The sequence below is a fragment of the Rhinolophus hipposideros genome (genome assembly GCF_964194185.1).
Source record: "Rhinolophus hipposideros genome assembly, chromosome: 11".
NCBI lineage: Eukaryota > Metazoa > Chordata > Mammalia > Chiroptera > Rhinolophidae > Rhinolophus > Rhinolophus hipposideros.
In genome coordinates, this window is record NC_138057.1 from 30,989,653 (window position 1) to 31,005,076 (window position 15,424).

At 39.9% G+C, this 15,424-nt stretch overlaps 1 protein-coding gene and 1 long non-coding RNA gene across 5 annotated transcripts in view; one reads left to right on the top strand and one right to left on the bottom strand.

Annotated features, from left to right (window-relative positions):
* Nucleotides 1-10,605, bottom strand: part of RIC1 (RIC1 homolog, RAB6A GEF complex partner 1) — a 98,204-nt gene extending 87,599 nt beyond the window's left edge. Inside the window, exon 1 of one of the 4 annotated variants that reach the window (XM_081067219.1) lies at nucleotides 10,242-10,605. In XM_081067219.1, the coding sequence (XP_080923345.1) occupies nucleotides 10,242-10,385 (144 nt within the window). In that variant the 5' untranslated portion in view covers nucleotides 10,386-10,605. The remainder of the gene's footprint in view (nucleotides 1-10,241) is intronic. The other 3 variants (XM_081067221.1, XM_081067220.1, XM_081067222.1) reach the window with 3 other exon arrangements.
* Nucleotides 10,606-10,886: 281 nt separating this feature from the next.
* LOC308505277 lies at nucleotides 10,887-15,034 on the top strand. The gene is made up of 3 exons (XR_013994504.1): nucleotides 10,887-11,312; nucleotides 11,861-11,982; nucleotides 14,939-15,034. It is a non-coding gene; the product is annotated as an uncharacterized lncRNA (long non-coding RNA).
* Nucleotides 15,035-15,424: the final 390 nt, after the last annotated feature.

The window sequence follows — 15,424 nt, forward strand, 5'->3', positions numbered from 1 at the left end:
AAACTAAATTTAGACCTTTACCTCAAACCATACATAAAAATCAACTCAAAATGAATGACTGATCTATGTATAAGAGCTTAAACTATAAAACTTATAAAAGAAAACCAGAAAAATGCTTGTGACCTTGGACTGGCCAAAAGTTCTTAGATAAGCACAAAAAGCATGATTCATTAAAAACAAATAAGTCAGACTTCATCAAAATTAAACTTTTGCTCTCCAAAAGGCACCACTAAGAAACTGAAAAGACAAATTACAGACTGTGATAAAATATATGCAAATTATATTTGATAAAGAACTTGTATCCAGAGTATATAAAGAACTCTTATAACTCAATAAGACACTATTTTTTTTTAAAATGGGCAAAGGATATGAATAGACATTTCACTAAATAAGGTATATAAATGGCTAATAAAAACATAAAAAGATGCTACACATTGTTACTAGGAAAACACAAATTAAGGCCACAACGAGATACCACTACAAGTCCACTAAAATGGCTATAATAAAAAAAATCTGACAATAACAAGTGTTGAAAAGAATGCAGAGAAACAGAGACCTTCATACATTGTTGGTGGGAATGTAAAAATTTGGCAGTTTCCTAAAAAGCTAAACATAAACTTACTATATGACCACAGTTCCATTTCTAGGTATCTCCCTACAAGTGATGACACTATGTATCCACACAAAGACACACAGACAATATGTTTATATAGTGGTATTATTCATTATGGCTCCAAGTTAGAAATAATCCAAATACCCATCAACTGGTGACTAGATTTTAAAAACTGTTGTATATTCATACAATGGAATAATATTCAGCAATAAAAAGGAGTACCACAAAAAACAATATGCTAAATAAAAGCAAGACACAAAAGACTATGTAGCATATGACATTTATATGAAATTTCCAGAAAAGTCAATCCAAAGGGAGAAAAAGCAGGCCCATGGTTTCCTGGGGCTGGAGTAAAAGCAAAGGTTGAATCCAAACAGGAATAATACTTTTAGGGTTGCCAAAAATGTTCTAAAACTAGACGGTGATCATGGTTGCATACCTCTATAAATTTACTAAAAATCACTGTATACTTACTATGTATATTTATACACCTCTGTAAAACTATTAGAAAATTAAACCACAGCAAATTCTACTGCATATCCACAATATTCAAAATTTCATATATAAACTTATTATCATTTATCACTGAAATAAGGCAAGTCACGTGGGGAGACAGGTTTGTGATAGCAATTCAAATTAAGCAATTATAGTGAAATTGAAAGAAAGGTAATATACTTCGATTCCAAACAATTGATTCTTGCTGGTCAATAAAAAAAATTAAATAACTGTCTCACTTTGTAGCAAGTCTGAATTCTAGGATATTTTTAAATAGTAAATTTTTCCTAATTTCGTAAGTTAGATTAATAAATGCTTTACTTAGTAGTAAATAGAATGTTTTAATGCAGTATTTCCTATGCCACCATTTTAGGTGACACACAAACACTGTATTAAATATTCAATCAGTGAGAAAATTTTTTCAATTTTTCTTTATTCTTTTTATTTAGATAAGAAATCTGTTTGAGGTGCTAGTTTACTTCTAAACACATGTCATGTATCTACTAACTGCTGTTTTATAACAGCAAGAGCTTTAGCAGGAAATGATTTTTATAACATTGTTTTCATTGTATTCCCTCATACAGTAACCCTCTCTTCATACAAGTGGTGCTAGCTTTCCAATTATAGTAAATATATAAATTATTCTGAAAGATAATTTCAAGTTTAAGAGTTAGATTGGATACACAGTATGAGGACAGGGCAAAAGTCATGAATGAGGCATGTGAAGGGCCTAAATTCAGGAAACTTTGTTTTCCATGGTGTAATGCACCTAGTCCACAGTAAACTCTGAATGTTTACCTGTAATACGGATCATGTCAACAATTCACAAGCACCTAAAGATGGGTGAAATGTCTTTATTTAAATGTGTTTATACTGCTTTTCTGTGTGACTTTCCATAGATCACGTCAATATAAACACACACTGGGAACCAATAGTTCCCACTGGTTATATGACTGCACAATAGTTTAAGTTTTGGGAAACTACAGATAACCTAATAATTAAAGTAGGGCCCTTTATCAGGTACCACTTTTACTTCCAGCTTTATTGAGGTGTAACTGACATATAACATTGTGTAAGTTTAAACCTATGTGTTGATTTGATACACTTACATCTTACTAAATGACTACCACTAGTGTTAGCTAACACCCCCATGTCACATAATTATCATTTTTTTGTGGTAAGACCATTTAAGATCTACCAGTCTTAGCAACTTTAAAGTATATAATATAGTATTATTAACTATAATTACAATGCTGTATATTAGATCCCCAGAACTTACTCATCTTATAGCTGGAAGTTAGCACCAACATCTTCCCTTTTCACCAACTCCCCCAGCCTCTGGTAACCACCATTCTAGTCTTTGTTTCCATGGATTCAGCTTTTTTGGATTCCACATATAAGTGATATCATACAGTATTTATCTTTGTCTGACTTATTTCACTTAGCATAATGCCCTCAAGATCCATCCATTTGTTGCCAATGGCAAAATGTCCTTCTTTCTCAAGGCTGGATAATATTCCATCATTTACATCTTCTTTACCGGTTCATCATCCATTAACAGACATAGGTTATTTCCATATCTTGGCTACTGTGAAGGACATGTACTACTTTTTTGTTTTATTTTGCTCTTTAGGTTTCACTTATAAGTGAAATAACACTGCATCTGTCTTTCACTGTGTGACACTCCACTCAGCACAGTACCCTCAGATCTATCCGTGCCAACACAGATGGCAAGAACCCATTCCCACCCATGGCTGAGGAATATGCCATTGTATATATGTACCACCTCTTCATCCATTCATCCATCAGTGAACACCCAGGCTGCCTCCATACCCTGGCTATTGTAAGTAATGCTGCAATGAACAAATGGATGCACATGTCCCCTTGAGGTGGAGTTTTGGGTTTCTTTAGATAAATACCAAGAAGTGGAATTACTGGGTCATCCTTTGTCTCTTGTTACATAGCCTTTGTTTTAGTCTACTTTATCTGGTATAAGTATTTCTACCCCAGCTTCTTGTTTGTTTCCATTTTCATGAAATATCTTTTTCCCATCCCTTTAAGTTTGTGTCTTTCGATCTGAAGTCTCTTGTAAGCAGTATATGTAAGGGTCTTGTTTTCTTATCCATTCAGTCATCCTATGTCTTTTGAAGCATTTAACCCATTTACATTGAAAGTAATTGTTGACAGATATACAGTTATTGACATTTTATTATTCATATTTTTAATCTTTTTTTTATTTTTCCATTTTAAAGAAGTCCCTGTAAGATTCCTTGTAATACTCGTTTGTTCCTCGGTGAGGAACTCCTTTAGTTTTTTCTTGTCTGGGAAGCTATGTATCTGTCCTTCGATTCTAAATGATAGCTTTGCTAGATAATCTTGGTTGTGGGTCCTTACTTTTCATCACTTTGAATATTTTGTGCCAATCCCTTATGGCCTGCAAAGTTTCTGTTGAGAATTCAGCTAACAGTCTTATGGAAGCTCTCTTGTACGTAATGAACTGCTTTTACCTTGCTGTTTTTAAGATTCTTTCTTTGTCTTTAGCCTCTGGCATTTTAATTATGTGTCTTGGTGTACACCTCTTTGGGTTTATCTTATTTGCGTCTCTGTGATTCTTGGGTTTGTATATCTGTCAAAGTTAGGGAAGTTTTCTGTCATTATTTCTGCAAATCGGTTTTCAATTCCTTGCTTTCTCTCTTCTCCTTCTGGTACCCCTATGATGCAAATGTTGGCATGCTTGATGTTGTCCCAGAAGCCCCTTAAGTCAGCCTCATTTAAAAAAAAAATTATTATTACTATTTTTTAATTTGTTCTTTTATTATTGGGGAATATTGGGGAACAGTGTGTTTCTCCAGGGCCCATCAGCTCCAAGTCATTGTCCTTCAATCTAGTTGTCCTGTCAATCTAGTCGCAGCTCACTGGCCCATGTGGGAATCGAACCGGCAACCCTGCTGTTCAGAGCTCGCACTCTAACCAACTGAGCCACCGGCCACCCTAAAAAAATTATTTTTTCATTTTGTTGTTCTGAATGGGTGTTTTATGCTACCCTGTCTTCTAAATTGCTGATTTGATCCTCTGCTTCAGTTAATCTACTGTTAATTCCCTCTAATGTATTCTTCATTTCAGTTATGGTATACTTTATTTCTGACTAGTTTTTTTTTTTAATGGTTTCTATTTCCATTTTTATGTTTTACATCTCATTGTTGAAGTTCTCCCTGACATCACTGAGCATCCTTAAGACCAGTGTTTTGAAAAGTGCATCTCGTAAATTGTCTCCATTTTGTTTTGTTCTTTTCTGGAGCTCTGTTCTGTTCTTTCATTTGGGACACATTTCTTTGTCTCCCCATTTTGGCTGCCTCCCTGTGTTTGTTTCTATGTCATTAGGTAGAGCTGCTATGCTTCCTGGTTTTAGTACAGTGGCCTTATTTAGTAGGGGTTTTGCGGGGCCCAGTAGCAATCTCCCTGGTCACCAGGGCTGGGTGCTCCAGGTGTGTCCCCCCTTGTGTGGGTTGTGGGTGCCCTCTTGCAGTTGAGCCTTGGTTGCTGTCTGCACATTAATGGGAGGGAGTTACCCTCAGGCTGATTGGTTGTGAGAAATGGCCGTGAGTACAGTGGAGGAGCTGTGGTGCAAAGGCTAACCCTACAGGGCACATTTCACTTTAGCAGGGCTCTGGTGGTTGCTCAGTCTGCCCTTTGGAAGTGTCATCCTTAGATGTGGCCAGGTGATGCTCCAGTCTTAAGCTGGACACTAGGTGTGCCAGCCCTGCCTGGGGCCTCCTGGGAGGATCCCCACCTCAGGTCAAGTTCAGGTGCAGCCTGTGCCCTGCCTGGGGTCACGTAGCATGAGCCACAATGTACTCCACAGATGGCTGCCACCTGCACCGGACTTGGAGGTGCCTCAAGAGGCCAAGCCATGAACCAAGGCCATGTGCCACTAGTGCTGGGCTTAGGATTGCTCAGCCATAGGTACAGGACATGCGAAAGCCTGATGCCATTTGTTTGGGTCTGTGAACCTTTCAGAGATTTTAGGAAAGTCTGTAGCATGAGCCAAGACAGGCCATTTATATGGAAAGGCCACTAGAAGTGGCTTGGGTGTGCCCAAAAGTGGGTAGGGTGGGGTTTCAAGAAATCACCAGGGCAGGGCAAATGAAAGGTTTTAGCCAGGTTGATAGAGACTCAGATATAGCGGCTGCCTGCATCTGCCAGCTGGGAGGGAGGAGGGCTCAACAAAGAAACAATGGCTTCCATCATTTCCTCTGTGCAGGGGAAAGTTGCCCCCCCCAGCCCTCGTCCTGCAGCCAGACAATTCAGTTTGTCCCTGTATTCAATTCAGTTTGTTCCTGGTACCTTTCAAGCTGCTGCCTCAGCACTGGAGCTCGGAGTGAGGCCGTCAGTGAGTAAGTCTGTGTGTGGTCCCTTTAAGAGGAGTGCTGAGAGTTCAGCTTCCCTTTGTCTCACTCAACCACAATCTTTGCTGGTTTTCATAACCAGAAATTATGGCGACTTGTCTCCCCGGCACTGGAAACTTGGCTAGGGAGTCTGGTATGGGGTTGGGACCCCTCGGTTTTCTGGAGGGGACCTCTGCAGAGAGATATGCTCCCAAGTTTTAATGGTCACTCACGGGTGTGGGACCAGCTGGTTCCACGTCTCTGTCTCTCCTCCCAGTCTCAAGGTGTCTTCTTCTATAGTCCTTAGTTGTAGGGCTTTGGTTCAGCTAGATTTCAGACAATTCTCAATATGGTTTTTCTGTACTTTAGTTGTAATTTTGATGTGCTCATGAAAGGAAGTAAGCACAGTGTTTACCTACTTCACCTTCTTGACTGGAAAACCTATACCACTTTTCGAAATAATTTGTATTGTGTGTAAGAAAAGAAATTCACCAGCACTTAGATAGCTCTCTCTATTATAAGCTTTTCTGAATTTAAGTTGTAATTCAGTACTATCATATTTATTTTATTTTATGTTTTAAGGAGGGCACAGCTCATAGTGACCCATGCAGGCATCATTCTGGTAACCTTGGTGTTATTAGCACCACGCTCTAACCAACTGAGCTAACCAGCCGCCCCTACCATATTTTTTAAATGACATGACAACACTTAAAATCTTCCAATTATTAAACCTTAAAAAAACCGTACCATGCATAGGACAGATATCCTATATTCATTATTTAAAAAAATACTTATTAAGCATATGTTTTTACGAGGTACTATAAATAACACAAAATAAGATCATTTCTGCCCTCCAGTAACTTATAATCTACTTGGAGAAATAAAACATGTGGCAAACTTAAAATACAAATGTAGTTCATCAAAAAAATGAATACTTCTATTTGTGGTAAACAATGATTCATATAGAAAGTAGACTTTCAACAGAAGCAAAAGGATGGATACTATTCTGATAAGCAGCGATGGGGCAATAGAGCATTCCAAGAGGGGAGTGTCTCTGATATCAAACTAAGGAGTTTGAACTTCATTCTTTAACCAACCCTAAAAGACTTCCAAACAGTGGTTTATAAGGAAGGCTCTCTGAAGGCAGTAACAGAATAGAACTGAAAGAGTGAGAAATGGAATAGGAGTTGGGAAAATGTAGGTACAAATTAAATGACATTCCTGAGGTCACACAGTTAACCATATACCCGATCCTCCAACTTGCTTTTCTTAACACCTATCTCATTGTTTTCCATTATTAACATACACCAACAAGAACGTAAGTTTCTATTCAGTTACTCAAAGATACACAATTTATTTCATAAGCCTAGTAATTATTTGCCTATTTAAGCTTTTTATTAGTAAACTTTACAGTGATAACTTAAATTTTTTTCATTTATTGTATTAACACACTAACATCTTTGGATAAAATGTTTTGTTCCATAGAGCACGCCCCTCATCCCTTTCATATCTGCTTATTTATGCTATCTTTCACAGGAGGTGTTCAAAAATACTGCTGAGGATAAGTTATATGTTTGAAATAACCAATGACCTGAAAATTGAGATAAGACTAATTTAGAATTACATATAGCATCCATGCCAATCATAAATTATAATGTGCTTTAAACAGCAGCGTCCTCCTCAAAGCTGACACTAGTCCTTGCACAATACCCTTGGCAGAAATACATCACCAGTTGCTCCATCAATTAAGTTGCACCTCTACTACCCCAACTTAACACACATCAAACCTTTTTTGAGCACCCTGTTTGGGTTCCAAAATACATGAATGATCCCTGTTGTAAACTCTTAAGTACTTTTTAGAACTCCTAAGTAGAATCATAAAGTAGAGAAAGCAAATTTACATCAAGTTACACTGAACCAAGTTACACCCTCACATGAAAAAGGAAATCAAAAAACAAAGGGACTATCTACAGAAACTCTTTCGTTCATAAACACATCTCAACCGCACACTACACTGTTATTTTTTTCAAATTTGGAGTCTGGAAAGAATTTTGAAGAGATGCAACTCTATAACACTGAGATTCCAAATGGCTACTCAGGATATATAATAATAGCTATAAAACATACATAAAAGTCCACTAGAAGAATCATAAAATATACAAAAATTATTCTTAGATATTTTATTTTAATGTTTCCATAGTCTCATGACTAATCAACATTTTTCACATGGCAATTCTTTCGGACACTAAAAAAACCCAGCTTAGACCAATAAATGCACGTTCCTTCCATAAGGCTAGCTTTCTTTTTTAAAAAATATATCCCTCCTAAGTGAGTTTAACTTACTAAGAGAGACCTAAAAAAATTTCAAGTAAGCAAATAGTGTTATATCCTCTCATCTCTTTGATGTCTCTCCCAGTCTCCAAAAGCCCTCAAGCAGCTTTTAAGACCTCAACTCCATAAAATCCTTTAGATCTTCAAAATTCACTTTATTCTATAAAATTACTTGCATATACAACCTCTCCAAAATCAAAGCTTTCATGTTCTCATGCAAACATTTTAGACCAATTCACTCTAAGTTATGCAGGAATAGCTAACAGTCAATTCAGTTAGAGGTGTTTTCATATTTAAAAGAAGTTTGTTAACCTAATTTAACTAACACAGTTTCAGTAAGTTTAAAAATTGAAAAATAAAAACTTTCAGATTTAGTGAAAAAAAAAGGCATATCCCAGGAAAAGGGGACTAGAAGCTGGAGTTTGGAACCTGTTCCCCATTCACCCAGTTACATAATCAATCTAGTCCAATACTTGATTTTTAAAGTGAAAAAGCCCATGCCAGAGATCAAGATTAACCACTCATAAACCTACAGTAGTTTGCAGTCTCCCTAAGGTATTCTCGTATTTCATTTCACCCATACTTCTAAATCCACAGATTCCCTACAACCTAACATTTTGCACACTGGATTTTAATGGTAGTGGCCCCAGGATTTCTGTAAAAAGTAGCTAGCTATCTGTGTATAGGGTGGGAGTTTGAATGAAAGGAGCATGAGTAGTTTTAAATTCCAGTACTGCCTTAGATTTACTACTATCTAACTTCAAAAGCAAAAACAGATATTCTTAATATTCATAATATCCCTAAGAAAGTTGAGGCACATTTTTTTGGTCTGGTCTATTCATCCCTCAAATTAAGTTTAATTCTACCTAAAAATAACTTGCGTCTGACTTTTTAGAAAGAAGGAAAGTTAAATTTTAGACTTTACAATTTGTTACATCAGAGTGAACTTACGCATTAAACTCAGAAGACAATTTAAAGTTCAAGCTATAATTATTTTTTTCTGCATATGCTTTAAAGGTAATAGTTATACACACCCAAAATAAAAAAATGATTCAATTGGCACACACACACTTTAAATGAATTAGTACCTTATTTAAGAACCAAGTGATACACAATATACATATTCAAAAATGTAATCAAGCACCAGACAGAACAGTCACACTGCTGGTCTTACGACAGCTTATTTTGTTTTGATATATATTTAAAAGTTAAATCAGCCAGAACTTAATGGCAAATAGTCTGATTTACAGCCTATGATAGTCATTCACATAAAGGAGACACCAGAAATGTCGAAATCTCATTATCATTTTTACCAGGGTTGTGTGTGAGGATAGTCAAGGAAGGGCCTTGTAGGCATTCAAATGGTCAAGTACAGAGCGCTGAGGGTTTAAACTAATTTTAACTAGTCAGTATTTCAGATAGGTCTAATAAAACCAAGGTCACAACCTATTTCCATATGGTCAAGTTAGCTTCGAAAAGAGAAATTTTTCACTCTGACATCGATTAGTACTGCCTTCGTTGGAAAAAAAAAACACACACACCAAAAAAACCAGGAACATTTTTATAACCTATTCTGTAGCTTTTATGGACAAACCCATAGCAGCGTTCTTCGAAAAGAGAGAAGATCCCATCCACCACCTATTTTTTTTTTAAGTTTTTCCTCTCATGTACTCGGTAATTAGAAACAAGACAAACAAAAACAAAAACAGGATTCACAGAAAGCAAGAACAAAACTCAGTTTCAGGCTCTTCCCCGATCTTATTATTTCCAGGTGCTGATACCCTGGAGTAGCCCGGCCACCAGATTTGAGTTCTACTTCCGCTCCTACTAACCCCCTCTCCCCCCAACACACACACACACCCCACAGTAACACGTCGGGGTGTGTGAATAACCAGACCTTTAGGAAAAAATAAAGGACTCTGGCCGCAGTAGTTGCTAGAAATAAGTTATCACAGGCCTGTAAAGTCGGGCACAGGGTAAAGCCCAACAGGCTTCCTCTAAGTCTCAAACAACGGCCTTTACAGCAAGGGAGGGCTGGGAACACAGCAGGGACCAAATGTCTAACTGTGGAAAGTTCAAACAAAACTGTTCCTCGGGGAATTGGGGAAGGAAGAGGAGGGCTCGGCCGAGGGAGCGCGCGGGGACTGCACAGCGCGCGGCGCTCGATCCGACACCGGGAGGCGCAGGAATTTTCGGCGGCAGCAACCACGGCATCCACCCCGGACCTGCATCCGGAGGACGTGCCCGGACCCGGGGATACGTGCGGCCAAGTAGGTGGAACAAGCATGTGGACAGCCAGGACAAGCAGGTCTTCCGCGAAGGGACAGGGGTTCAGGGCTCTGGGTGGTAACCGAGGGCGGGACGGTGCCGGGACCCCGGGTCGGGAGCGCCGAGAGGTGGCGGGAGGCTCTACTTACTCGGCTGTACCAGATGCTGAGGCGAGCCGGGGCCAGCACGGCGAAGAAAGTCCTCTGGGGGTCGGCCTGAACGTGGAAGGGCGCCTCGGCCGGGCTCCCCAAGGGGTAGAGCAGCCTCTTGGGCCAGCCACTCAGGAAATACATGGTCCGCGCGGAGCCGCCGATGCCGCGGAGCCCGGCGGCCCCCGGCCCCGTCCGTCACACTTACGGGCCCGGGGCCTGACGCCCGCCTCCCACACCGCCAGCGGCGGAGTCGGCGGCGGCAGCCGCAGCTCGGGGCATCTGCCCGCTGGCCGGGCCGAGCCGGGCCGACGCGATGCTAAGCGACGAAGCCACCTCAGAACTGACGGGGCCCAGTGTGGGGGAGGGAGCCGGAGGGAGAGTCGGGACTAAGAGGGGGCGGGAGGAGCGCGGAGGCCCGCCCCGGGCCCGCCCCTTCTCGGGCCGCGCGGCGTCACCACTCCGCGCCGCGTGGGAAGGCTGTCGCGCTGGAGACTTCTCCCTTCCCCCTCGCTCAGGTTTCTGAAGCCCCGCCCTAATCTTCCCGGGCGGCCGCCGCGCATCGTCAATACGCATGCGCTTTTGTCCCTCTCTGCGCCTCCCACTGGTAATCCGGGCGCGCATGTGCACGACTGGGAGGGCGGGACGATCGCCTGAGACTCGGAGGCAAGTGGGCAGAGCCAGGCGGGACGCGGCTGCGAGGCGACTCGGCCTGCGGAACGTGCCCGTCCCCTAGCCTAGCCAAATTGACTTCCCTGGTGGGTGGGTGAGATCCCTAATGAGGGCACCCCAGCGCGGCAACGCGGAGGTGGCGGAGAGGGGAATCATGTGCCGCTCCCTGCTTGGGTTCCCACCGTGGGCTCTTGTCCGAGACCTCTGTGCTGAGCTTTGCGGTCCTTGGCCCAGTGAGTCCCTTTTGCATGCCAAGGTCTGCAGTGAAAGGTGGTGGCGAAGTTCCTGCCCTCATGGAGTTTACATCCTGGAGAGGGCCTTTTTTCTATCCTTAAATAAAGAACCTACCGCGAAAGGGCCTGAGTCCATGTCCTCTGCCCTTTAGGAGTTCTAAATCGAGTATGTATTTTTGAATTCAGTTTGCATTCAAATGTCCTTTTGCCAGTCATAATGTTAGACAAGGTTAGGCTGGCTGTTTTGCACCTTCTATAGGGTATGTGCCAGAAAAGACCTGGACTTAATTTTAGAGCTGGGACGGACTGTAGAGATTTTGTAGTTCATTGGTTAACCTTTGGACCCTAGGGATTATTTTAACAACAGTTTCTTTTTAAATATTGACCCAATGATTACCTCTGAATAGGAGGACAACTTAGTGGGGATAGAGTGTGAAGGGAGAGGGGTCTGGAATAAAAGATTTGCTTTTCATTGTCTACCTTTTTTGTACAATTTGACTGTTTCCATATGTTTATATTTTTCAATTAAAAAATGAATTTGAGTTAGCCCAGGTTAAAAAAACAATGTTAACTCACATTTAAAAAGCAGCAACATAAACAGCAAAAAAGGAAACAAAGTACTTTAACACATACCAGATGTAGAATTGTAGTTGGTATTCATAAAATATGTAACTTTCCATAATTTTTCTAAACATTCACTGCATTCTCCAAAAGGTGATCAAAGAACCCAGGATTCCGCAAATCAAAGCTGAAACTGCCTCGCCACTCACTAGCCTCTTGCGGTCAGTGTCTCCTGGTGTTTCCTTCCGCCATCCAGCACAGCAGCCTGGGACACAGTAAGAATAGTAAACTCTGAAAATGTTTGTCAAATATAATATTGGATAAAACCCTGATCTAGCTGAACTACACCATTAGACATAGAGGCCCAGAGATGTTTCTTGACTTACCAATATAAAATTGTAGAAGAATAACAGTTGCATCATATTTTCTTCTAACCTACTCAGATTCAATTAGGCACTTGGCAGAAAGAGAGAGGAAACAAAAATAAGTCACATTACAGCAATTCCACTGGCAATTGTCCCAGCTCTTCATCAGAGGGTCTTTGTTCTCAACCTTCTAAGTGTGAGCATCTTTCTGCACTCATGCACAGTTCAAGGAACTTCTAAGTAATTTTTATTGCACTCAGTTTTAACTTGCTAACTTTAGAATTGAATTCCCCTGCCACACTCTTTTGTAGCAGTTATGGTGTGGGGACAGAGTCCCAGAGAGCAGTTTCCAAGCTCTCAGCCTCTGGTGGGGAGGTGCTGGCTCCGGTAGTGAGTGACCATCAACTGTGATTGGTTGGCCATCAGCTGTAACCGGTTAGCCAATTGGCTACTGATGTAACTGCAGGGCTGCGTTGGTTGGTTGGCTGATTGGCAGGCAGAGAAGTGAATGGTGGACTGTGGATCGTGTGGCTACTACTGCGTGGGTCTCACCCGCCAGAGACAATATAGTGGTGTGACTCCCCTATCTATGGCTCCGTGGGTGTTCCTTTTTGGCCTAGCCATATCCTGCGTTCTTATGTGGGGAGTGGGACCAGAGGCCCCTCAGGCAGCCCCGCAGGACATATGGTTTACAAAATATTTTCAAATGTATGACTTGATTTAATTCCACACTAAATCTTCAAAGTAGGTGTGATGTTCTCATTTTCTTAATCAGGAAACAGCCAGAGTGGTGGAGAAGCCTAAAGTCACGTGGCTTAAAAAGAACTTGCCCTTCTGTAAACCCATTGATCTTTAGACTGGATTGAACTGAGTCATTTGGTTGCTTGCTTCAATGAGAGGGAGGAGATCCTCTGGGCCTTTTGGGGGAAAAAAGTGAAATATCTGACTCTTCACAATCCCTTACTATGAGTTCCCTATTGTGATAGAAACCTTATGGACTAGATTTTTCAACTTTGAAGTATCATATTCCAACTTTATTTTGTGAAACACATTAGCAACTCCCATGTCCTGGATCTTGCTTCTCTTCCTTCCCCTACCCCACCACCATCTCTCTCTCTAGTCAAACTTATTGAAGTCTATTCTGAGCTAAGATTAAGCTGATAAAACAATAGATGCATGTTTTCATCTATCAAACTAAAAGACTTTATTATAAGAAATATTGGTAAGGGTGTAGACTCAGGTACATTTATAAACTGTTGGTGGGACGATAATTTGCTGCAAATTTTCTAAAGGGTAGTTGGCATATTTTTAAAAAAGATCTTAAAAATGTTCATATCCTTGACCCCAACTATTTCTTTCCTATGATTATTTTCTAAGGAAATAAACACTGATATGTACAGAGTTTTAGCTTTATGCACCCCACAAAGGTATAGCTAAAAGGAAATAACCTAAATGGCCCCTAAAAGACATTAATTATAGCCCTTCCTTACAATGGAATATTGTGCAAAAATAAATTGTGTTGGGACAGAATATTTAATCCAATAGAAGTATGTTCACTATATACTGTGAAGTAATGAAAGCAGATTAAAGACAGTATGTAAAATATCCTATGTTCATGAAAAAAGTATATATGAATGAAAACACTGGTTTTCACCCGATTATAGGTGCTTTTTATGTACTTTTTTGGGCTTTTCTTGAATTTTCCAAATTGTCTCTAATGAGCTCATGTTACTTTTGAAATGAGGGAAAAAGTTATGTAAAACAGAGTTACATTTCTAATGATTGATAATGCCCTACTTGTCCTGCTTTAAGTGGGCCTGCAGTGCTGGCAAATCAAAGGGAGTCATGTAATAATGTGGAATTTCAGGCACAGTCCCAAGACTAATGAGAGGATTAGGAGGAAAGGCACCCTGAGTCACCAGACTAAAAGTAGGCCCTTTGTACTTCACACATTCACAGACTTCTGATGACCGCACAAAACCAGGACCAGAATTTGGTTCCAAGCACAGCACTCCCAGTATTTGGGGACCTCCGTAAGAGCCTATGATAATACTGAAGATAATACTGCTTTAGTTTATGACTCTTTAATACACTTTTAACATTCAACCTTATTGCACTTTTATTACATACAACTGATTTATTTCCTACTGGGCTAGACTGTGTGTGTGTGTGTGTGGCTACCACACTACCATACATGTTAAGCGACCACTGAAAAAGTCCTTATTCTTCATACACACACACACATACATATATACACATATATTTACATATATACACACATATATATATACATACGTTTAAAACAATGTATTTAAAAACAAAACACATTCTTAATGGAACTTGCTAGACTCTTGATTATCATTTATCCCCTCTGAAGATTGGTAATGAATATTTTAGCTTAGTGATGTGTCTGCGTTTTGCTTCAGAATAATCTGGGAGTAAATGGAGAAGGTGGAAATATACATGACACAAGATTGGCCACGAGTTGATAATTTTTTAAGCTAAGTGATGGGTACTTGGGAATTCATTGTGTTATTTGCCCTCCTTTTGTATATGCTTGAAATTTTCAGTAATAAAAAGTGTAAACATTGAAATTAAAACGAACATCTCAGTAACTCTAGTCATACGTATGTGACCAACCAGTCTACCTTGTCCACAATCTTTCTCACAGTAGATAGTGTTAAATATTACTTAGAAACAATCATGAAGGCAGAATGGCTTATTATTAATAAGTCTTAATGGATGCAAATGAGACTCTCTGGGCTGCAGCGTGTACACAAACTAGAAAACAAAGTGAGAAAGCCTATTGCTCCTAATCAAGCAAAATGGGAAAAGACTCACTATTCTTTCACTTTTGTCTTTTTAGAAATTAAAAAGAAGAATCATTGAAAAGACACCCGATTGCAGTTGTTCTGGTTAATCATGTCTGAACGAATTTTCCAGAATAAAAAATGTCATATCTGAGTTTTGTGTGTGTATTCTTTATTATAATAGCAAAAGGAGTTGGAAACAGAAATTGTTAAACCCCATTATGTGACACAGTAAAGAGTTCATCACAATTTTTTTTTAATTTATTGGGGTGACAATTGTTAGTAAAATTACATAGATTTCAGGTGTGCAATTCTGTATTACATCATCTATAAATCCCATTGTGTGTTCACCACCCAGTCAGTTTTCCTTCCATCACCATATATTTGATCCCCCTTACCTTCATCTCCCACCCCCCACCCCCTTACCCTCTGGTAACCACTAAACTATTGTCTGTGTCTATGAGTTTTTGTTTCTTATTTGTTTGTCTTGTTCTTTTGTTGGTTTTGGTTTATATACCACGTATCAGTGAAATCATGTGGTT